This window comes from Pelodiscus sinensis, chromosome 4 (assembly GCF_049634645.1).
Source record: "Pelodiscus sinensis isolate JC-2024 chromosome 4, ASM4963464v1, whole genome shotgun sequence".
Classification (NCBI taxonomy): domain Eukaryota; kingdom Metazoa; phylum Chordata; order Testudines; family Trionychidae; genus Pelodiscus; species Pelodiscus sinensis.
In genome coordinates this window covers 102889969-102912441 of record NC_134714.1, presented here as the reverse complement: position 1 = coordinate 102912441, position 22473 = coordinate 102889969, and the positions used below count along the sequence as shown (strand labels likewise).

Below are 22473 nucleotides of genomic sequence, written 5' to 3'. Positions count from 1 at the left end.
ACTAACATGATCAGGGGTTGGGAACAGGTCCCAGATGAAGAAAGGCTACAGAGACTGGGACTGTTCAGCTTAGAAAAGAGGAGATGGAGGGGGGACAGGATAGAGGTCTCTAAAAGCAGGGGTTGGGTGGAGAGGGTGCATTCAGAAAAGTTCTTCCTGAGTTCCCATAAAGAAGGACTAGAGGACACCAAAGGAAAGGAATGGGTAGCAGGCTTCAAACTAGTAAGAGAAAGTTGTTCTTCTTGACAAAACAAATAGTTAACCTGTGGAACTCCTTGCTGCAGGAGGCTGTGAAGGCTACAACTAGAACAGAGTTTAAAGGGAAGTGAGATCAAGTCATGGAGGTTGGGTCCATGGAGTCCTATTAGCCAGAGGGTAGGAGTGGTGTCCCTGCCCAAAGTTTGTGGAAGGCTGGAGAGGGATGGCACGAGACAAATGGCTTGGTCATTGTCTTCGGTCCATCCCCTCCAGGGTCCCTAGGGTTGGCCGCTGTTGGCAGACAGGCTACTGGGCTAGATGGACCTTTGGTCTGATCCAGTACGGCCATTGTAAGCTCAGGGCTCAGTGTCGGGGGTCTCAGTGGACCCCCTTGATTTTCATGCACACCTGGTCCTGGGTGGCCAGGCTGGCAGCTCTCCTGCCCTAGACGGCCACTTTCCTGTGCCTAGTGCGGAGATCGTGGATAACAGAGACTTGGTGGGATGACTCGCATGACTGGAGCGCTGTCATGGAAGGGTATAGATTGTTCAGGAAGAATAGGCAGGGGAGAAAAGGAGGAGGAGTTGCACTATATGTAAGAGAGCACTATGATTGCTCTGAACTCCAGTATAAAGAGGGAGAAAAACTTGTTGAAAGTCTATGGGTCAGGTTTAAAGGAGCAAACAGCAGTGATGTTGTGGTTGGTGTCTGCTACAGGCCACCGAACCAGGTGGATGAGGTAGATGAGGCTTTCTTCGAACAACTGAGCGAAGCTTCCAGATCGCAGGCCCTGGTTCTCATGGGGGACTTTAATCACCCTGACATCTGTTGGGAAACCAATACGGCAGTACACAGGCAATCCAGGAAGTTTTTGGAGAATGTTGGGGATAACTTCTTGGTACAAGTGCTGAAGGATCCGACCAGGGGCCGTGCACAGCTTGACCTTCTCCTCACAAACAGGGAGGAACTAATAGGGGACGTAGAGGTGGGTGACAACCTGGGAAGCAGTGATCATGAGATGGTAGACTTCAGGATCCTGACCAAAGGAAGGAAAGAGAGTAGTAAAATACACACCTTGGACTTCAAAAAAGCAGATTTTGACTCCCTCAGAGATCTGATGGAAAGAATCCCCTGGGATGTTAACATGAAGGGGAAAGGAGTCCAGGACAGCTGGCAGTATTTTAAAGAAGCCTTATTGAAGGCACAGAAAGAAACCATCCCGACGCGTAGCAAGAGAGGCAAACCTGGTAGGAGACCGGATTGGCTTACAGGGGAAATCCTTGGTGTACTTAAGCACAAAAAGGAAGCTTACAGAAAGTGGAAACTTGGACAAATGACTAGGGAGGAGTTTAAATGTATAGTTCGAGAATGCCGGGGGGTTATCAGGAAGGCGAAAGCGCAAATGGAGTTGCGACTGGCTAAGGATGTGAAGGATAACAAGAAAGGTTTCTACAGGCATGTCAACAAGAAGAAGGTGATCAGAGAGGGTGTGCAGTCCCTAATGGATGAAGGAGGTAACCTAGTGACAGAGGATGTGGGGAAAGCTGAAGTACTCAATGCTTTCTTTGCCTCTGTATTCACGGACAAGGTCGGCTCCTGGACTTCTGTGCTAAGCAACGCAAGATGGGAAGAAGATGGACAGCCCTTGGTGGGTAAAGAACAGGTTAGGAACTATTTAGAAAAACTAAACGTACACAAATCCATGGGTCCGGACTTAATGCACCCAAGGGTACTGAAGGAGTTGGCAAACGTCATTGAGGAGCCTTTGGCCATTATCTTTGAAAAGTCGTGGAGATCGGGCGAAATCCCGGATGATTGGAAAAAGGCAAATGTAGTGCCCATCTTCAAAAAAGGGAAGAAGGACGATCCAGGGAACTATAGGCCGGTCAGTCTTACCTCGGTTCCTGGAAAAATTATGGAAGGGATCCTAAAGGAATCCATTTTGAGACACTTGAATGAGAGGAAAGTGATCAGGAATAGTCAGCATGGATTCACAAAGGGCAAGTCGTGCTTGACCAATCTGATTAGCTTCTATGATGAGGTAACTGGCTCAGTGGACATGGGAAAGTCAGTGGATGTTATATACCTTGACTTTAGCAAGGCTTTTGATACGGTCTCCCACAATATTCTTGCCAGCAAGTTAAGGGAATGCGGATTGGATAAATGGACGGTAAGATGGATAGAAAGATGGCTAGAAGGCCGGGCCCAGCGGGTAGTGATCAACGGTTCGATGTCAGGATGGCGGTCGGTTTCTAGTGGAGTACCCCAAGGTTCAGTTCTAGGACCGGTTTTGTTCAATATCTTTATTAATGACCTGGATGAGGGGATAGATTGCACCCTCAGCAAGTTTGCAGATGACACTAAGCTAGGGGGAGAGGTAGATACGCTTAAGGGCAGAGATAGGGTCCAGAGTGACTTAGACAAATTGGAGGATTGGGCCACTAGAAATCTCATGAGATTCAACAAAGACAAGTGTAGAGTCCTGCACTTGGGACGGAAGAATCCCAAGCATAGTTACAGGCTGGGGACCAACCTGTTAAGTAGTAGTTCTGCAGAAAAGGACCTGGGGGTTACAGTGGATGAGAAGCTCGATATGAGTCAACAGTGTGCCCTTGTAGCCAAGAAGGCTAATGGCATATTAGGCTGCATTAAGAGGAGCATTGCCAGCAGATCCAGAGATGTCATTATTCCCCTTTATTCGGCTTTGGTGAGGCCACATCTGGAGTACTGTGTCCAGTTCTGGGCCCCCCACTACAAAAAGGATGCGGACGCATTGGAGAGGGTCCAGCGGAGGGCAACCAAAATGATTAGGGGTCTGGAGCATATGACCTACGAGGAGAGGCTGAGGGACTTGGGTCTGTTTAGTCTGCAGAAGCGAAGAGTGAGGGGGGACTTGATAGCAGCCTTCAACTTCCTGAAGGGAGGTTCCAAAGAGGATGGAGAGAGGCTGTTCTCAGTAGTGACAGATGGCAGAACAAGGAGCAATGGTCTCAAGTTGTGGTGGGAGAGGTCCAGATTGGATATTAGGAAAAACTATTTTACTAGGAGGGTAGTGAAGCATTGGAATGGGTTACCTAGGGAAGTAGTGGAGTCTCCATCCCTAGAGGTGTTTAAGTCTCGGCTTGACAAAGCCCTGGCCGGGTTGATTTAGATGGGATTGGTCCTGCCTAGAGCGGAGGGCTGGACTTGACGACCTTCTGAGGTCTCTTCCAGTTCTGATTCTATGATAAGGGGATGGTTGGATGAAATAACATGATCTTGGTAACTAATTGACCATTCATTACCAGTTGGAAATAGGTCAATGGAGGGATGATAGGAGTTGCTATAGGGAACTTTCTGGGTGTCTGGCTGGTGAGTCTTGCCCCCATGCTCAGGGTTTAGCTGATCGCCATATTTGGGGTCAGGAAGGAATTTTCCTCCAGGGTAGATTGGCAGAGGCCCTGGAGGTTTTTCGCCTTCCTCTGTAGCATTGGGCACAGATCACAGCTGAAGGACTCTCTGCATGTTGGGGCCTTCAAAGTATTTGAAGGCTTCAATATCTGAGACATAGGTGAGAGGATTATTCTAAGAGGGGTGGGCGAGATTCTGTGGCCTGCACTGTGCAGGGGGTCAGACTAGATGATCATAATGGTCCCTTCTGACCTTAAAGTCTATGAGTCTATGAGTCTATGTCCGCACTAGCCCAGGAAGGTGCCCGCCTCTTGCGGTCCAGGGCAAGCTCCCGGGAGCCGCCAGCCTGGTCCCGGCAAGAGGGGGTGGGCTGGGGGGCATCGGGTGGGTGGCTCTGTGCCGTGCCAGGTGCAGGGTCTGCTAGCTGGGTGCTGGCAGGCTTGCACCTGGCACGGGCACCGTAGCCAGCCCGTGCCCCTTTAAGGGGTCCGGGGCCGGGAGGGGGGCATAGAGTTTCCCTGGTGTTGGCCAGAGTGGCCACCAGGGAAACCTGGGGAGGGCTAGCCTCCCACTAGTTCGAACTAAAGGGCTACACAGCCCTTAGTTCGAACTAGCTAGTTCGAACTAGGCGTTAGTCCTCGTAAAATGAGGTTTACCTAGTTCGAACTAAGCGCTCCGCTAGTTCGATTCAAATTCGAACTAGCGGAGCGCTAGTGTAGCACCTATTAAAGTTAGTTCGAACTAACATCCGTTAGTTCGAACTAACTTTGTAGTGTAGACATACCCAAAGAGAGTAAGGGTGCCAGGTACATGCCAACAGATATTGCTTTCAAAATTCTGTGACTTTGAGCACATGGAGCGCATGTTTATCCCAGAGTGAAATGCAGATAGGGAATGCATATCTTTAGAACCTACAGAGATCCTAAGATAAGTAACAGTGTTCTCATTCTCAGGTCAGGATTTCATAGAATGAATAATGGTATACCTTTAGCTTCAAAGGAAATGTTTCTCCTTCGAGTGGTCCCCGTGGGTGCTCCACTCTGGGTGCTGGTGCATCCTCGCGCCAGTGACCGGAGACTTTTCTAGCTGTTTCTGCCGCGGCACGCAGGTGCCGTGGCGCCCTCTAGTGTCGTTGGAACTAAAGGGGCGCATGCGCGCGGCTCCTCAGTTCCTTCTCTACCGTCCTCGGCAGCAGACGGAGCCCTCTGTTCGCCTTTATTTTTCTGGAAAAAATAGTTAAATTCCTCGTTTTACCCCTTAGTTACCTCATCAACCAAGTTCTCGAACCCTACCTGCCTCCCCTGGCTAGTTATTTAAAAAAAACAAACAAACAATTTTTATTGTTCTCGTTGCGGTTTGCCGCTTTTTCCCCAACCCCTCATGCCCGGCTCGCCGGGCTTCAAACGTTGCGAGTCATGTCGGGATGCCATGCCGACCTCCGACGGACACCTCGCCTGTATTAAGTGCCTTGGAGAGGTGCACCAGACGCAAAAGTGTCTGCACTGCTCCAAAATTAACAGCAAGAGCGCGCCATGACCGAGCCAATAGATTGAGGACTCTCTTATATGAGAAGTCGCTACGTCCCTCCTCAGAGGACTCGCCTTCGCTCTCTACACCGCCTCAGCTAGCTAAGGGTATGGAGAAAAACCAACCCCCTACCCACTCTTCTTCCGCGGTATCAAAAAGCGCTCTCTCTCCAACACCATCTGTATCCTTGGCACCGTCAGCAGTGCGGGCTAGCACGGAGGATACGCCGGGAACCTCGGGCAGGTCGCGACCTAAGGTGCAGGCACCGCACAAGAGAGCTCATTCGGAGCCAAAACAAAAATCAGCGGCACCGACCGCTACGGTGCCTAAGCCGTCCTCGGCACCGACGGCGCTGTCGAGAGAGCGCTTGGCACCGAAGCAGACCAAAATGGCACCGAAAAAGGCCCGTGCCGATAATCTACCTTCTGGTGCTTCAGTGCCGGAATGCACCTCGGCACCTACAACCTCTTTGATAACGACGCCATTACCACCGAAACCACACTGCCCGGCACTGCTGTCCCCGGGTTCCTCTATCCACTCAGTGAGATCTCAGCGCTCCTTGGCCGCTTCTTGTTCAGCTACTGACATCGGCACCGAACCCAGGAGCAGGTTCTCATCGCAACACTCTATCCCGGCACATAGACCTCCATCCTGGCAAACGCCTGCTGTTCAATATGCATACCCTCCACCTCCACATCCATGGTACGCACAGCATTATACCTATCCACCCCCGCCATATGCCACTCAATGGTAACCCTGGGATTCACATCCAAAGAAGAGTCGCCATTGATCCTCTTCTACTACTTCCAGGCCACCCCCTCCCTCGCCTCCTGCCACCGCATCTGCCACAGAGCCAAATTCTCCAGCTCCCTCAGGCGGTCATGAGTCCCTTTCTGAGGGCGAGACCAGATCTCCTTTACACAATTACTCCTCCTCCCCAGACGAAGCGGTCATCACCGATGCTCCACCGTCAGGAGACGATATAAAGAAATTTCAGGGGTTGTTTAAGAGTTGCTATAGCCCAGGAAAGAGATCTCCAAGAGGTGCAGGTCAAACAATATCGCCTCCTTCGCACGCTTCAACCCCCAACCGCCTCCAAAATTGCCATTCCTATGGATGAGGCTATAATGGACCCGGCCGACAATATTTGGCAGACCCCAGCATCCGTCACTCCAACAAATAAGAGAGCAGACCGTAAATACTTCATCGCTCCAAAAAATATAGACTTTCATTTTACCCACCCACCCCCGAACTCCCTAGTAGTGGATTTGGTACGTCACAAGGGTAAACAGCCTAACCTAAAAACAACCCCACACTACAGTGACCACAAAAAGGTTTATTCCTCGTCCACACTGCTCCTTAGGGCTGCCAACTATACTGCCATGCTTGCGGACTATGATCATGCTAACTATTCTAAGCTCCAGGACCTCCTCCAGCACCTCCCGGAGCATAAACGGTCAACCCTGTTCAACATTATGCAGGAAGGCCACACCATCTCCCGTACAGCTTTGCAGTCCGCTATGGATGTGGCAGATACTGCAGCTTGAATTACGGCCTTGGCGATAGTGCTCCGCCGAATGTCATGGCTACAAGCATCTGGGGTACCTAGGGACCTCCAACAAAAGGTTGAAGACTTACCCTTTGATCGGACCAACCTCTTTGCAGCTAAGACCGATGAGGTATTGCATTCTATGAAGGACTCCCGTACAACCCTTAGAACCCTAGGAATGTACACTCCTCCATTTAAGAGAACCAGATATCAGCCTTATCAACGACCGAGAGAACCGTTCCACCAACAACCCAGATTTGATTTCTGCAAACAGATCTCAACGTCGTAGACCACAGCGACAACAGCAACAACATGCCACACCCCATCCGGCAAGAAGCAAGTTTGAAGGTCAGGTCGAGAGCCAGGAAGCCAATCCACTGACATTCCCAACTGCTATCCTTCAGTTCCACCACCCCCTCCGAGCTTTTTTCCACCAATGGTCCCTCATCACCTCGGACAAATGGGTCTTGAACTTAGTCCAATCTGGCTACATCATCCCCTTTACCTCTCTTCCTCCCAACCACCCCCCTACCCCATCCCTTTTCAGGGACCCCTCTCACGAAACCGTCCTCCTGCAGGAGGTTTCACACCACCTTCAACTGGGCGCAGTAGAACACGTGCAACACAATTTCGAGGCCGGGGCTTCTACTCAACGTACTTTCTAACCCAGAAGAAGACAGAAGGTTGGCGCCCCATCCTAGACCTCAGGCGCCTCAACAAATACATCGCATACCACCGTTTCAAGATGGTTACCCTCTCAACTATCATTCCTGCACTCGATCAACACGATTGGCTTTCGGCTCTCGACCTTCAGGATGCATATTTCCACATTACAATTCATCCTGCTCACAGACGCTTCCTCCGATTTACAGCCAATACAGGGTGCTCCCGTTTGGACTCTCCACAGCCCCGAGGGTATTCTCCTTAACCCTGTCGGTCGTAATGGCCTTTCTTCGACATCAAGGCATCATAATATTCCCATATCTGGACGATTGCCTTATAAAAGGTGCGTCTTTCGACGAAACAAATGCCATGACAGATACCACAATAGCCCCTTTACTCAGCCTCGGATTTCATGTAAATTACGCAAAATCCACTCTACTCCCAACACAGAGACTGGAGTTCATAGGCGCCCTCCTCGACACAGTCGCAGCAAGGGCCACTCTTCCCGAACACAGGTTCGTGACGATCTGTGACCTTGTCCGAGCGGCACAAGCAATACTGACTGTCACGGTCCACCACTGCCTCAAAATCCTCGGACATATGGCTTTTACGACCTACGTCGTCAGTTTGGCCAGACTCCACATGAGACCTCTTCAGTCCTGGCTCGCAACGGTTTACAGACCCTTCAGAGACCACCTCTCCAAGTCCGTCGCCATCCCACCACGCATCATCAACTCCCTGCTCTGGTGGACAATTCCTCAAAATATGTTGCACGGCGTTCCCTTTCAACGCCCACCTTCCACTCTCACTCTAACAGATGCCTCACTCATGGGATGGGGAGCTCACTTGGGAAACATCACAACCCAAGGCAAATGGTCGTTTATGGAGCAAACACTCCACATCAACGTCCTCGAGCTACGGGCAGTCAGATACGCATGCCAGCACTTCACTCAGCATATAGTCCACAAGATCATCACCATTATGACGGACAATACCACTTGCATGTACTACATCAACCGTCAGGGTGGCACTCGATCCCCTTCCCTGTGCTCGGAAGCCACCAAGCTCTGGACCTGGTGCCTATCACATGGAGTCACCCCGTATGCTGTCTGTCTTCCCGGAATACTCAATGTCACAGCAGACACCCTAAGCCGTACATTCATGGACCAGCATGAGTGGGAGATCGACAGACGCGCCCTCGCCCCGATCTTCCTTCACTGGGGCCAACCGGAAGTGGACCTCTTCGCCATAAAGAACAATTGAAAATGCCACCTTTACTGCTCCAGAGGAGCCCTGGGGAAAAATTCCCTCGGAGACGCCTTTTCCATCACATGGGTTGCCTCCCTCCTTTACGCCTTCCTCCCCTTCCCACTCCTACACAAGGTCCTCAACAAGATCAGAACGGACCAAGCACTGGTCATTCTAGTGGCACCTGCGTGGCCCAGACAGACATGGTACCCTTACCTTCTCAAGATGATGGTGAAGGACCCGTATCCCTTCCCTTCCCATCACGACCTCCTCTCACAGAATCACGGTCGGACCCTTCATCCGAACGTCCTCAAGCTCAATCTCCATGCCTGGCTCCTTCATGGTTCCAGGATGCCGAAACTGCCTGCTCGGAACAAGTGAGAGACATACTAATTAATAGTAGGAGACGTTCCACCAGGAAAACCTACCTGTACAAGTGGACGCGTTTCTCCCAGTGGTACGCTCAAACCCACGGAAGCCCACCACACCTTGCTCCTGTACATACCTTATTGGACTATCTATTATCTCTAAAACAGTCCGACCTAGCACTTAGCAGTATCAAGGTCCATGCTGCGGCCATAGCGGCTTTTCACCATTTTCCGCAGGGCGCTTCCTTTCTCGTTGACCCACTGACCAAGCATTTCTTTAAGAGTCTGCAGAATACCTTTCCTCCGGTCCGGCCACCAGTCCCCATTTGGGATTTGAACCATGTTCTGAAGATCCTGACAAAACCTCCTTTCGAACCAATAGCTGCTTGCTCCTGGTCTCACTTGTCTATGAAAGTAGCCTTCCTCGTCGCCATTACCTCCAGTAGGAGGGTGAGTGAACTTGCGGCCTTAATGGCCGACCCTCCATACACCGTATTTTCAAAGGACAGGGTGATACTCGACCCCACCCTAAGTTCCTCCCTAAAGTACCCTCCCCCTTCCACGTGAACAAACCAATACACTTACCTGCCTTCTTTCCGAAACCACACGCGGACCCAATCCAGATCGCGTGGCACACCCTTGACGTCCGATGAGCCTTGGCGTTTTACGTAGATCACATGAAACCCTGGCGAGCCTCGCCTAGACTTTTTATCTTACACTGAACGATCTAAGGGACAAGCAGTCTCATCTCAAAGAATCTCTAAATGGATTACATCCTGCATTAAAACTTGTTATACCCTATATGGCAAGGACTTACCTGGAGCTATCACAGCTCATTCCACTAGGGCAGTAGCTTCCACGACCGCCTTTCTTCATAACGTTCCACTGCAGAACATCTGCAACGCTGCTACCTGGTCAACTGACCACTCGTTTGCGCAACACTATCCTCTTTCCACCTCGATAGCATCCTCTATGGCAGTTGGACAAGCAGTGTTATCCACATTTATTACCACACGGCTCCAAACCCACCTCTGCGAGCCGACAACTGCTGTGTAGTCACCCACAGTGGAGCACCCATGGGGACCACTGGAAGGAGAAGAAAGAGTTACCTTGTGCAGTAACGGTGGTTCTTCGAGATGTGTCCCCATGGGTGCTCCACTACCCTCCCTCCTTCCCCTGCTTGGAACCTCATACTCTAGCGGGTAGAGAAGGAACGGAGGAGCCACGTGCGCAGGCGCCCCTTCAGTTCCAATGACACGCCTGCGCAGTGGGTGCGCCGCAGCAGAAACAACTAGAAAAGTCTCCGGTCGCCGGCACGAGAACGCGCCGGCACCCAGAGTAGAGCACCCACGGGGACACATCTCGAAGAACCACCATTACTGCACAAGATGAGTAACTCTTTCTTTATATGTAATAGGCAAACATTATTAGAGAATAGCTGTAGGTTAAGTAACAGGTTCCAATGACTTCTGAGAAGTTTGGTGGCTTTAGGTATATAGTAATAATAAAGAAATATCAGTACTTTAGTAGAAACAAATATCCTTATTAGAAACCATTAAACAATCCTCCAACTTGCAATAGAGTGATATCCTAAACTACTTTTTAAACCGGAGAAGGGATGTGTCCAGTACCATGGGGCATGTGACACCTGTGGGCCAAAAGACAGCTTTGTTTGCAGGTGTTAACTTGTTCCTCCTGTAACTTTTGAGAAATGTCTCAAAAAAGTCTTCCTTTTTAGAACGCAGTCTTCAGTCTCAAATTCCATTGATAAACAGCAAAACTCCTTGTTCATTCTTCATTATCATCTAATGCTATCCTTTGTGGTATTCTAACCTCTTTGGTGATACTGGAATACAAATGAGGAAATAAAATCAGGTTGACCTCACCTCCCTTTAAAGCATAGGTGAAAAAACTGTCAGTAGTTAACTGCAAAGAGCAGTAGTAGGAAGGGAGGGATTAATCAGGTTACTGAGAAGATACTGCATATAGTAAAGAATTCTCCAAAAAAAAGTGTGTTTTAAAACATAGTCCTTTTCCCCTTAATCAGCATTTAATTTCAGTTTGTTTTTATTTATAGAATTTCTGGAAGTGAATGAATATCCAGAGCATATTAAACAATTGGTACAGAAAGAGAAAGAGCTAGAAGAGCAAGAAAAGAGGCAACGTGAAATTGAGCTCAATACTTGCAAGGTTAGAATTCCAGATTTAACACCCCTCTAAACTTCTGTTAAGAACAGTTGAAAGATATGTTGTAAATGATTTCTACAGTACCATGAGTATAGTGTATGTGGAGTACTTACATAGGTAACTGAATGAAAACTAAGGACCTACATATCTGAATGCTGTACACTATGAAGGGCTATCATCTCTAGTCTGCTAGAGCACAGAATTTTGACACAAGTTAGCAGTTTGACACTCAAATTCTTCCTGTATACAGGTTCAGCTTCTAGAAGTTCCCTTCTGAAATGAGTTTTTCCTTGCCTTCTTTTTAAATTTAATTTTCTGCTTAAAATATATATAACCAGCAAATATATATATATGACCATTGTGGTCATGCAGGTCTTATGGTAAATTTCTGTCTGCATCTTAGGGACACTTGCTGTTTTTCAGTGACAGCACTGTAAAGTCTTAAAATTAAGTTAACATAAAAATGTACTTTACATGTCTGTTACCTCTGTAATTTTGGAGCTGGGATTTGTGCTGAACAAAAGGTTAAAAATTACAAGTCAAATACTGCTAACTAGTTTCTCTTCCACCTTCACCAGTGCTCTCCCTTAAAGCTTTTGCAAGCAGTTGAAATAAGGCAAAAGCTGAAGTACTGCTCAAGCTGTTTTGCTTTATTAGTTCATGATGGGGATATCCACTCAAATACTGTTTTACGCTAAAACACATTACAGCATTCTCCATTTATCAAGTGGCCTAGAAAACATTCAAGATTTTGATTCCAGGCATTCAGATGAAAGGAAGTTGTATTTTGAGCTGCAATTTCAGTTCATGTAAACCTCTTTTAATGAATCAAATGCTAATAAGTTTTCAGCCTCTAAGCACCTATTAGAGCTAATCAGGACTTTGTATTGATGTTTAATACTTGGTAATTTATTAAAAATTAAAAACAGTTTTGTTTAAAATAAATTCAATAACTAACTCTTCAATCAAGAACAGAAATAGTAATAGTTGAAAGAACAAACTATTGATTAGCAGTAATAGATGCTAAGGGTGTGTCTAGACTACCTAGTTTTGTCGACAAAAGTGGACTTTTGTCAACAAAACTATACCAGCGTCTACACTACCGCTGAGTTCTGTCGACAGAACTCAGCAGTTTTGTCGACGCTGGTATACCTCATTTTACGAGGCATAACACCTTCTGTCGACAGAACTCTGTCGACAGAAGGTGTTATTGCCTGTAACATTGCGTCCAGACTACGGAGTTCTGTCGACAAAGCACGTTGCTTTGTCGACAGAACTCAATGTGTCTGGACGCTCTTTGTCGACAGAAGTTTTGTCGACAGTATCTGTCGACAAAACTTCTGTCGACAAAACGCGGTAGTCTAGATGTACCCTCAATGTTCACTGTCAACTTAGAAGCAGGCAATTGTATGGCTACTTGGGGATCACACTGAATTCAAATAACTTGGGGGTCATGCTATAGATTTATATTTTTGAGTAATGGCATTTTGAATAAATGGCAGTGGTACTGTATTTGCAAATCCATTGGTGACAGATTATGGTTATTCATTTTATTGTTGTATTTGCAGATAAAATTGTTCTGCATGCATCCTGTGAAACAAGTAATGATGGAGAATAAATTAGAAGTTCATAAAGACAAGACACTGAAGGAAGCTGTAGAAATGGCTTACAAGGTACAGTGTCAGGCATGAAAATGTAGCAAATGGCTGATGTAATTTGAGTGCAAAATATTTCCTTATAGAGTATTTTGTATGTTCGTATTACTATCTTTAACTGTTCTTTTTATATAGAAAAGTAGCACAATGCATTCCATTTTTATATTGCTGACAGTTATTCTGTTAACTGAGTTATTGTGGCACCAAGCCCTTCCTTTTAGAAACCAGTTTGACTTCACATACTCATTCTGAAACCTCAATTCCATCTTCATAGTTGGTTTATATACAAGTGATTTTTCTTCTGTCGGTGATATTATTGTCTCCATATTTTTAGGAAGTATGACTGTTCATAGTAGGATAATAGTACAAAAATCTCTCTACATGTATATAAAAAATACATGTCATCCTGCGGGATGACATAGTGATGTCGTTATGTCACTCTGTGTCCCTGGGAGCCCTGACTGTTACCACTCAGTGAAATGGGGGGTGCTAGCTCCATCCCCATCCCCATGTACCCCCTGGACCAGTGTCTACCTGCCTCTGGGCCCTGCCCCCAGCCTGCCTGGCCCACATGCCTGCCGCATGGCTCAGCTCTCTGTGGCCTGGGCTCAGGCACGCTCTCCCAGGAGTTGTGTCCAGTGCATGTCTACCTGCCTTTGGGACCCGCCCCCAGCCTGCCCAATCCACCCACCTATTGCACGACTTGGCTTACTGCTGCCTGGGCTCAGGCACACACTCTCAAGCCCCACACGAGCTGGGCAGGTCTTGCACCCTGGCCACTTCCCCAGCTTTCTGAAGCAGCTGCTCTGTGGTCAGGGCTCCCTGGGCTCGCCACAGAGCAAGGGTCCTCCAGCAGGCCCATTCATAAAGGCTGGGCTGGGGGCGGGCTGTTGTTCCTGCTGTGGTGGCTGAGACTGTGCTGCCCAACCTGGTGGTGCTCCTGGGTGGGAGGGGCAAGCAGCTCGATGAATCATGGGAGGGGGAAGGGTGTGTTTAGGGAAGGAGGAAGGGGGATAGGATTTATGTGGGGATGGGTTGTGCAGTAAGGGGGGAATAGTGGGGGTGAGAGGGATATAGGAATAGAAACGGGATTGACATTATGGCGGTGGGGAGGGGTTAGGGTAGGATGGGGGTGTAGGAATGGAGGAAGCAGGTGGGGGTAGAGATAGGCAATGTGGGGAGAGGAGTTCAGGAGGATGCTGAGTGCAGGAATGGAGGCAGGAGGATCAAATTGAAGTACAGGTTATGGAGGGTGGGGAGAGAGCCAGGGCTGGCCTGACCTTGGCCCTGCCTGATGGTGGAGGGGTGGGGGAGAGCAGGGGGAAACCAAGGCTGGCCTAGCCTCATCCCTGCCCAATGGCTGGTGTGGGGAGAGCTGGGCCTAGCCTTCGCTGGCAGCCGGGGGGAGGCCAGAGCTGCCACACCTTGGCTTGGCCCTCCTCAGCAGCGAGGGGACGAGGGGGAGATTCGAGGCTGCCTACCTCCAGAGACAGGGGTTGGTGAGTGTAGTGAGCAGGGGGCACTGCCCCTAGTAAATATAAGTAAAAGATAATTCTGTCATGAAGGCTTCTGAACAGTTGATCCAGTGGCAATTATTTGTAATTCTAGGAGGCCAAAAGATTACGTTTTTCAGCTAAACTAAAAGAAGCATGTGATAATCATATTTTTAAGACCTGTAGAATCATAGAAAACTAGAACTGGAGGGGACCTTGAGAGATCAAGTCCAGTCCCCTGCCCTCACAGCAGGACCAAGCACTGTCTAGATCATCCCTGATAGATGTTTGTCTAACCTACTCTTAAATATGCCCAGTGATGGAGATTCCACAACCTCCCTAAGCAACTTATTTCAGTGTTTAACCATCCTGACAGTTAGGAAGTTTTTCCTAATGTTCAGCATAAACCTCCCTTGCTGCAGTTGTCTTTGGCCTCTGATGATAGGACAACAATTTCCCCACCCGCCTCCTCCGTGACACCCTTTTAGATACCTGAAAAGCACTATCCTGTCCCCTCAGTGTTCTCTTTCAAACAAAACAAGCCCAATTCCTTCAGCCTTCCATCATAACTCATGTTTTCTAGACTTTAAATCATTTTTGTTGCTCTTCTCTGGATCCTCTCCAATTTCTCCACATATTTCTTGAAATGTGGTGCCCAGAACTGGACGCAGTATTCCAGTAGAGGTCTAATCAGTGCAGAGTAGCTATAAAGTACATCCAGACTAGGGACTGATTAATCAGTGTGGTAGTGGCAAGGGAGTTGGGGGAAAAGACATAATAGTTGTGTCTACACTGAGCCACTTATTCCAGAAAAGCAGCCGCTTTTCCGGAAAAGCAATGACGATCTACTGTAAAATTGTCAGTGTTTTTCCGGGAAAAACTATGCTGCCCCCGTTTGGGCAAAAGTCCTTTTCCGGAAAAACTGTTCCAGAAAAGTGCCAGTGTAGACAGCACAGTAGTCTTTTCCGCAAAAAAGCCCCGATCGCGAAAATGACAATCAGGGCTTTTTTCCGGAAAAGCGCATCTACATTGGCCACGGACGCTTTTCCGGAAAAAGTGTTTTTCCGGAAAAGCATCCTGCCAATGTAGACGCGCTTTTTCCGGAAATACTTATAACGGAAAACTGTTCCGTTTTAAGCATTTCCGGAAAAGGGGGCCAGTGTAGACGTAGCCAATGGGTTTCCAGCACTTCCTAGAAGAGTCAACAAGGTTAGTCTGTGCTCCCTCCCAAACCTCTGCAAAAAACTAGTGGCAGCATGTAAGCCCCTCTGGTAACCCTAGCAACTGGCGTGTATCGCTTTGGATGGATGGGTTATACTTGCTGCTTTCTTATTCATGCCTCACTCCATGCTCTCTGCTCGTGTTGGTGTTAGCATGGCCCTCCAGAGCAGAGACTCTTGAGTATCCCAGTTTAGATGCATAGGGCAATTCATCCATCTTACAGTTACTGTTTTAGCTGTCTGTAATTGTTGCTGCTGCAACAGTTGCTTTTACATCACATTTTCAAGCTTTCCTTTGCAATTATGGAATAGGAGCTTAAGTTCATATTGTGATGTGATTACATGACTCCATTATTTGGGGCTGACAGCACCTATACCTAAAGTCACTGCCTCCAGCCAAAATGCAGCCTTCTCTACTGTCTAGGGCCATTTTTCTTGGATTGTGTCTTCAGGTGCTCAACGTCCCTGTTTCCACAATCATTTCTCCTCACTGCTCTTGCTTTCACTTGCATTCTTCTCTTCTCCCTAGTCACGTTTACTTTGAACAGGACAAATTTGTCTTCAGCCACTCTGTCTAATTTGAAAAACAAACTTGTAAATATTCTTCTGTTGTTCTCCTGATAAATTAAGTATAATTAAATTCTGAGCATAGCAGCTCTTTAGCTTTTCTTTAAGATTGTGTGGCATGCAAAGCCAGAATCCAAGTAGTAAATACTGTGTATGTTAAGAGATGTGTGGGAGAAATAGTGATGATAGTATTACTTTGGCTACTTCAGGAGTCATGTGAAGAACCATGTTTGGATTCTCAAAGGGCTATTGTGAGGGAGGAGAAATGCATTATGTTAAAACTGTTGTGAAATAGTATTTAATTGTATTTCTCTACATTTATATTTAGATAATGGATATAGAAGAAGCAGTTTCTCTGGACTGCTGTCGTCTTGTTAAATATGATGAGTTCCATGATTATTTGGAGAGATCATTTGAAGAGGAGGAGGAGGACACACCAATGGGATTGTTACTTGGAGGAGTCAAATCAACATACATGTTTGACTTACTTTTGGAAACAAGAAGACCTGACCAAGTTTTCCAGAGTTATAAACCTGGTGGTAAGGAATATAGTTCAATAAATCCAAAATCAGCTTAAAGTTTTTTAATGTATAGTGTGATAATGATAAATACAAATTCTGTAATGTGAAATAAAAATACTTGAGTGCAAATGGATGAGATTTTTTCTTGTATTACATTCTAGTAAAACTTGCAGCATTCATAAGTGTTAACTATTGTATTTGTTATACTTTTATGTAGCAGGTGCTGGTAGTCTTCTAATTAGAGCAGGGCTAGAAAGTATTGCTATGATTAGACAATACACTGGATAACATATTTCTCTAGTTGTCCTTAAATTAGTTGCTTATCTTACTGCCTGAAAGTAGAATGCTATGATTTTGACTGCTATGTGTGTGAATTAAAACCTATGTATATTTAATGATATTCGGCATGTTATACTGTTAATATCACACTTCTGTTTTGGGTTTTTTTACTGAATCATAATATTTCATAATATATTTTCTCCTTGCTACAGAAGTAATGGTGAAGGTTCATGTAGTAGACCTAAAAACTGAATCAGTTGCTCCTTCCCTCAGTGTGCGAGCTTATTTGAATCAAACAGTTACTGAATTCAAGCAACTCATTTCAAAGGTAACTTTTAGCTATGTTTTTAATTGTCTAAATATGAAAACATAATATGATTTTAAATGCCTTGGGTGAAAATCTCATGCTGCTTCCATGTCTTCAGACTACATAAAAGCCGCAAATCCAGCCCAAGGAAATTTCCTGTGACATCGACAAAGCAAAAGACATGTACAGTTCCATGCAAAGACTCATTCCCTCACAGGCCTGCTGTGTAAGCAGCTTGCTAGGTGTCCGGGAACAACATGTGGTGTTGGAGAGTCCTCTCCATCCCTGAGAAGAGCCAAGAATCATGATGAAGTCCCTTGTCCCCAGAAATGAAAGTTCTGTGCTGCCCCTCAGAGGTTCATTAGGGAATCACTCATTCATGTAACACTTGGAAATTATGTGGCTCAAACTCCAGGATAACCCAGAAGTAAGAGTTTCAGTTTCTAAATAGGTGAGGTAGTATTTGTTATATTATGGGATTACAATGTTTATTGCACTTGTAGTATACCACTTTTGTCAGCTTTATATGGCATAAGGGGTTAATTTGGTTGCATTGGCATAAGACTACCTTATCTCCACTAACACTTATAATTGCACTGGAATAAAACCGCTTAATCAGTCCTAAAGTAACTTCCTGCATAACTCTTCCTAATATGAAATATCACTAGAAAAATGAAGGAAAAAATCATCCGTGAAGTTCAAAAATTTGAAGATGTTTCTATTTCATAGGGTTTAAAACAGGCCATTTTTGTTTATTTTTAAAAAAATTTCTCACAAGTTGCTATGTCAAAACTTCAGATGCCTGACCAGAGGGGAATACTTGATGCTTCAGGAAATGATTTCCTTTCCTCCTTACATAGTCAGATTATGTCCAAAAGAATGAGATGGCATTCTTTTCACCGTTGTCTTAACTACTACTTCGATAATGTCCCCGTGGATGCTCTACGTCTTGTTTTGTTGCCATCCTGGTGCTTGAGTTGGAGATTTTTCAAGCAGTCCCTGCACAGACCATGTGCAACAGTCGCATGCATGGCCTGAGCCCTCCAGTTCCTTCTTAACCATCCTCGTCCTGAGACGAAGCTTCGCAATGCTCTGCATTATTCTCAGATTTAGATGGTTCTTTAGATCTGGTTCTTCATGTTACAGTTATTGTTAATTTAAGGTCTACATGGCAGTGTTTTTCCGGAATTACGGCTGTTTTTCCGGAAAAACAATACTTGCATCCACAGTGCAACTGCGTTATAACAGAGGGCTTCTTCCAATGGAGGTAAACTTCATTCTATGAGGAATAATGCTTTTTTTTCCTGAGAGGGGCACGTGTGGACGCAGAAAAGGGAGTTCTGTCAAAAAAGGAGGCTTCCAGGAAATAACACAGATGCCCTGCTTGCCACTCCTTCTGCACTCATTGCAACTTTCTAGTTCCTGTCTCCGGGCAGTTCTTAAAGCTGCAGGCACCCAGGACAAGGGTTGTGGCAGGAAACTGGCCTTGGGAGCTGCTCCTCACCGCACGGCTGCCACTGCCATATTGTGGGCACCCATGACCCAGCCTCAAGAACCCCTTGCCCATCCCAGGGAGCCATGCAGAGGGCTCCCAGTAGCCTGCCAGGGGCAAGAAAATACATGCACTGTCCTGGTCTGGGTCAGAGATCCTGGCCCTCCTGAAGGTATTGGGTGAGAAGGAGACTCTCCAGGATCTCCGCTCCAGATGCAGGAATGCGGCCATATATGGCCTAATGGCTGAGACCCTGGCCCATGAGGCGCCACCACCCCAGGACTCGGGTGCAAGTTAGGAGCAAGGTTAAGGAGCTCCAACAAGGCTATGCCAGGGCTAGGGAACTCAGCTCTTGCTTCAGTGCAGAACGCCACTTCTGCCCTTATTAGAATGAACTCCATCACATCCTAAGGGGGCAGTGCAGCCCCTTCCCACCCCTGGTCGTGGACTCGGGGTGGAGACGGCCATTGTCACCCACCTCGGGGTCCCAGCCCAGGAGGAGGAGGAAGATGAGGATGATGAGCTGGAGGAGGAAGAAGAGAGCAGCACCGTGACTATCACTTTGGAGCTGGTACCCCAAGCACGGTATCTGTCCCAGGCATTTTCCAAGGCTGGAAAGGGATCATCAGATGAGTGCTTTTAGTTTTTCCACACGCACAGGGTGGAGGTGGTGAGCACTGAGGGGCTGTAGTGCGATTATTGCTTGGCATTTTCGGTCTGGCCCTCACCCTGCAGTCCATGAACATGGATGCACTTGCAGCATCAGTCTGTGCCATGCAGCCCCATAAGGCACACCCGGAGCACCATTGGGTTCCTGCTCACAGACTCTGGAGAGGCCAGACACACATCTGACCCCTGTGCGGGGGATTCCCTCCCACAGCAGCCACTGCTGGAAGGAGGCTGGGGACAAGGGCACACACAGACCTGCACGCACACTCTGGAGTGCTACACACAGGCATGCCTGCACACTCAAAGCACCACCCACTCCCAGGGACTGCACTGCTAGGTGCAGGTGTGTGCACAGCCCCGGTGGAATTTGAGGCTGCTCTAGGCCCCTACCGGCCATGGGATCCCAGTGTGGCTGGGATAGAGGGCGGGAAGTATGCGCCCGCTGTCCAGACCACACATGGCCTTGCTCCCGGGACATCACCCTCCTCTGCCCCAAGGACTGTTGCTCTCACCTCGCTGATGAGGGCAAGACCTCATGGACAGTGTCTCTAGGCATGATTGACTGACTATCTCTTTTTTGTCCCCAGCCGTGACTGTGGGGCGATCGAAACCAGCAGAGCTAGCCATCCAACCCCAGGAGAGCCGCAGGCATCAGAGGGTCCACAAGGACCTCACGAGGGAGCACATGGCTGCCCTCCGGGACATGTATCAGACGCTGGCCCAGAAGGATGCTCAATGTTGGGCCCAAATGTGGACCAAGCTGGTGCAGCACCGCGTACCCGGCACCAGTCCCATGGTCCAGTCCATGCTCCAGCCACTGCTCCCCCTCCCTTGCCTGACCCCCCTCCAGCCTCCCCTCATGCCTATCCCCCTATTGTCCCTGGATCTTCCCACCCCCGAAGTTGCTGAGGTCTCCGGACCTGAGGTGGAATTTACAGCCACACCATGCTCCACTCCCAGCCCCAGCTCTGAGTCCCCCTTCTCCCTTCCCATATCCAGATTCTCAGCCCCACTCTTCCCTAGTTACTTTTATTGGAAAAAAATTTTTTTTAACACAAGTTGTTGTTTTTATTGAGTGTACAAGGAAGTGGAGAAGGGAGGGGTTTTGTGGGAAAGGCAGAGAGGGGCAAGGCACACGCCACTAGTGGGAGGCTCTGGGGAGAGTTACTGGGGCCTTCAGAGATACTCTCCCTCAGGGCCTTGTGGATGCGCACCCCCACCGGATGGGCCTGCCGGATGGGTGCTGTGTGTGGCTGCCGGAAGGCCCATCCCTCCTGTCCAGCTTCTGCCCCCCACCCTGGAAGGAAGGCCTTCCCCCTGCTCTCCACAATGTTGTGGAGAACACAACAGGCTGAAACCACCTGGGAGATGATGTGCTCCCCCACATCAAGGCAGGTTAGGAGGCATCTGAACCTTGCTATCACGTGGCTGAAGACTCATTCAGCCTGGATGTTAGCCCTGCCCAGGCGAGCATTGAAATACTCTCTGCTCAGGTCCAGGTGGCTGGTGTACGGCTTCATCAGCCACAGGATGAGGGGAGAGGTCACATCCCCCGCAATGCACAGTGGCATCTGCACATCCCTGGCCCTTAAATCACGCTGGGGGAAGAATGTGCCAGCCTCCAACTTCTGGTAGGAGGCTGGAGTTTCTAAAGACATGGGTATTCTGCGCCGTCCCCGGCCACCCTACAAAAATGTCTGTAAACTGTCTGCAGTGGTTGACCAGGGCCTGCAGGACCATTGAAAAATAGCCCTTGCAGTTAATGTACAAGATGGCTGGATGTTCTGGGGCCCAGATAGAGATGAGAGTTCCATCTATGGCCTCCCCTCAGTTGGGGAAGCCTAAGACAGCAAATCCAGCCATGATGGGGGTCCAGGTCTCCCAGGAGGATGACCCTACACAGCAGTATGGTGTTTATGGCCCTCACCACCTGCAGGAGACAGACACAAAACGGAGAATCAAAGAGGGTGCCTGAGCCCTTGGGAGGTTCTTCCGCTCCCCTCCCCCCAACATCCCAGAGGCGGCTGCTTCCCCTTTGCAGGATTGTGTGAGGGTAGGACTGCAGAACTCCTCAGGGACGGGGCTTCCTCCCCTGTATCCCTAACCCCTCTTTCTCGAGGATCCCCCTTTCTAGTACTACTCTCCCACCCCCCGGGATTGCAACCCAAGAGTGCCTTACCTCTGTGAGGAGGGCCCCAACGGTGGACTTTCCCATGTCGAACTGGTTGCCCACAGACTGGCTGGGGGTGACGAGCTTTCATATAGTGATAGCGACCCTCTTCTCCAGGGGGATGGTGGGTCACATTTGAGTGTCCCATCGACGGAGGACGGTGCGAGCCAGGCACACAAGTCCATGAAAGTCGCCTTCCTCATACAGAAGTTCTGGAGCCACTACTTCAGCCAGTCCCATCAGCCAGTCCCAGCTGTCGGACCTCCAGAACCTTCTCTCCACTATGGGGTGCAGTTGCAAGGGCCTTGCTGATGAGCTCAGAGTCAATCTTCTGCAGAGCCATAAAGGCATCCTGCTCTGATTCCACGACAAGTAGTGTGCTGTGGTGTCCAAAAGCTGGGCAACCAGAGCACACAGTGCAAATGCTTTGCTGTCTCTCGGAGAGGTAGGCAAGCAAGCAGAAAAAGCTGAGAAACAGCTGTCCAGGGAGGTCCCTTTAAGCACGTGTCTCATCTAACCTCAGGCAACAACACCCGGGAGCAACTGCTGAGCTAATTCCCTGCCTGAACTGGACCCTGGTAGCCTTAAATGCCAATCAGTGTGGATGCTATCTTTCAAAATAGCAAATTGCTATTTGATTGTGCTTTTTGTGTGTGGACATGCTATTTTGAAATAAGGTTTTTCGGAAGATCTCTTCTGGAAAAGTTTATTCCGAAAGGAGCTTGCAATCTAGATGTAGCCTTGGTATTGAGTTAGTTTAAAAAAACCCAAAAAACCTTTAATCAAGATGCTTGGCGATCAAGCTTCAAACTCTGCGTCTCTTGAAGAGAGGCGATGCCTGTTTCTGATAGACATTCTCAATGTGTCAGATGCCTAGGAGAAGACCATTTGCCTCAGGTCTGCCCTCACTGCGCGAAACTTAAGGCCAGGACTCACAGGCACAGAGACCTTTGACTAAATTTGATTTTAC

The 22473-nt window shown here is 48.2% G+C and overlaps 1 protein-coding gene across 5 annotated transcripts in view; it reads left to right on the top strand.

Annotated features, from left to right (window-relative positions):
- Nucleotides 1–22473, top strand: part of USP47 (ubiquitin specific peptidase 47) — a 172948-nt gene that overhangs the window by 104476 nt on the left and 45999 nt on the right. For all 5 annotated transcript variants that reach the window (XM_075927892.1, XM_075927891.1, XM_075927890.1 and 2 more), the window contains 4 exons: nucleotides 11021–11133; nucleotides 12699–12803; nucleotides 16394–16604; nucleotides 17078–17193. In XM_075927892.1, the coding sequence (XP_075784007.1) occupies nucleotides 11021–11133; nucleotides 12699–12803; nucleotides 16394–16604; nucleotides 17078–17193 (545 nt within the window). The remainder of the gene's footprint in view (nucleotides 1–11020; nucleotides 11134–12698; nucleotides 12804–16393; nucleotides 16605–17077; nucleotides 17194–22473) is intronic.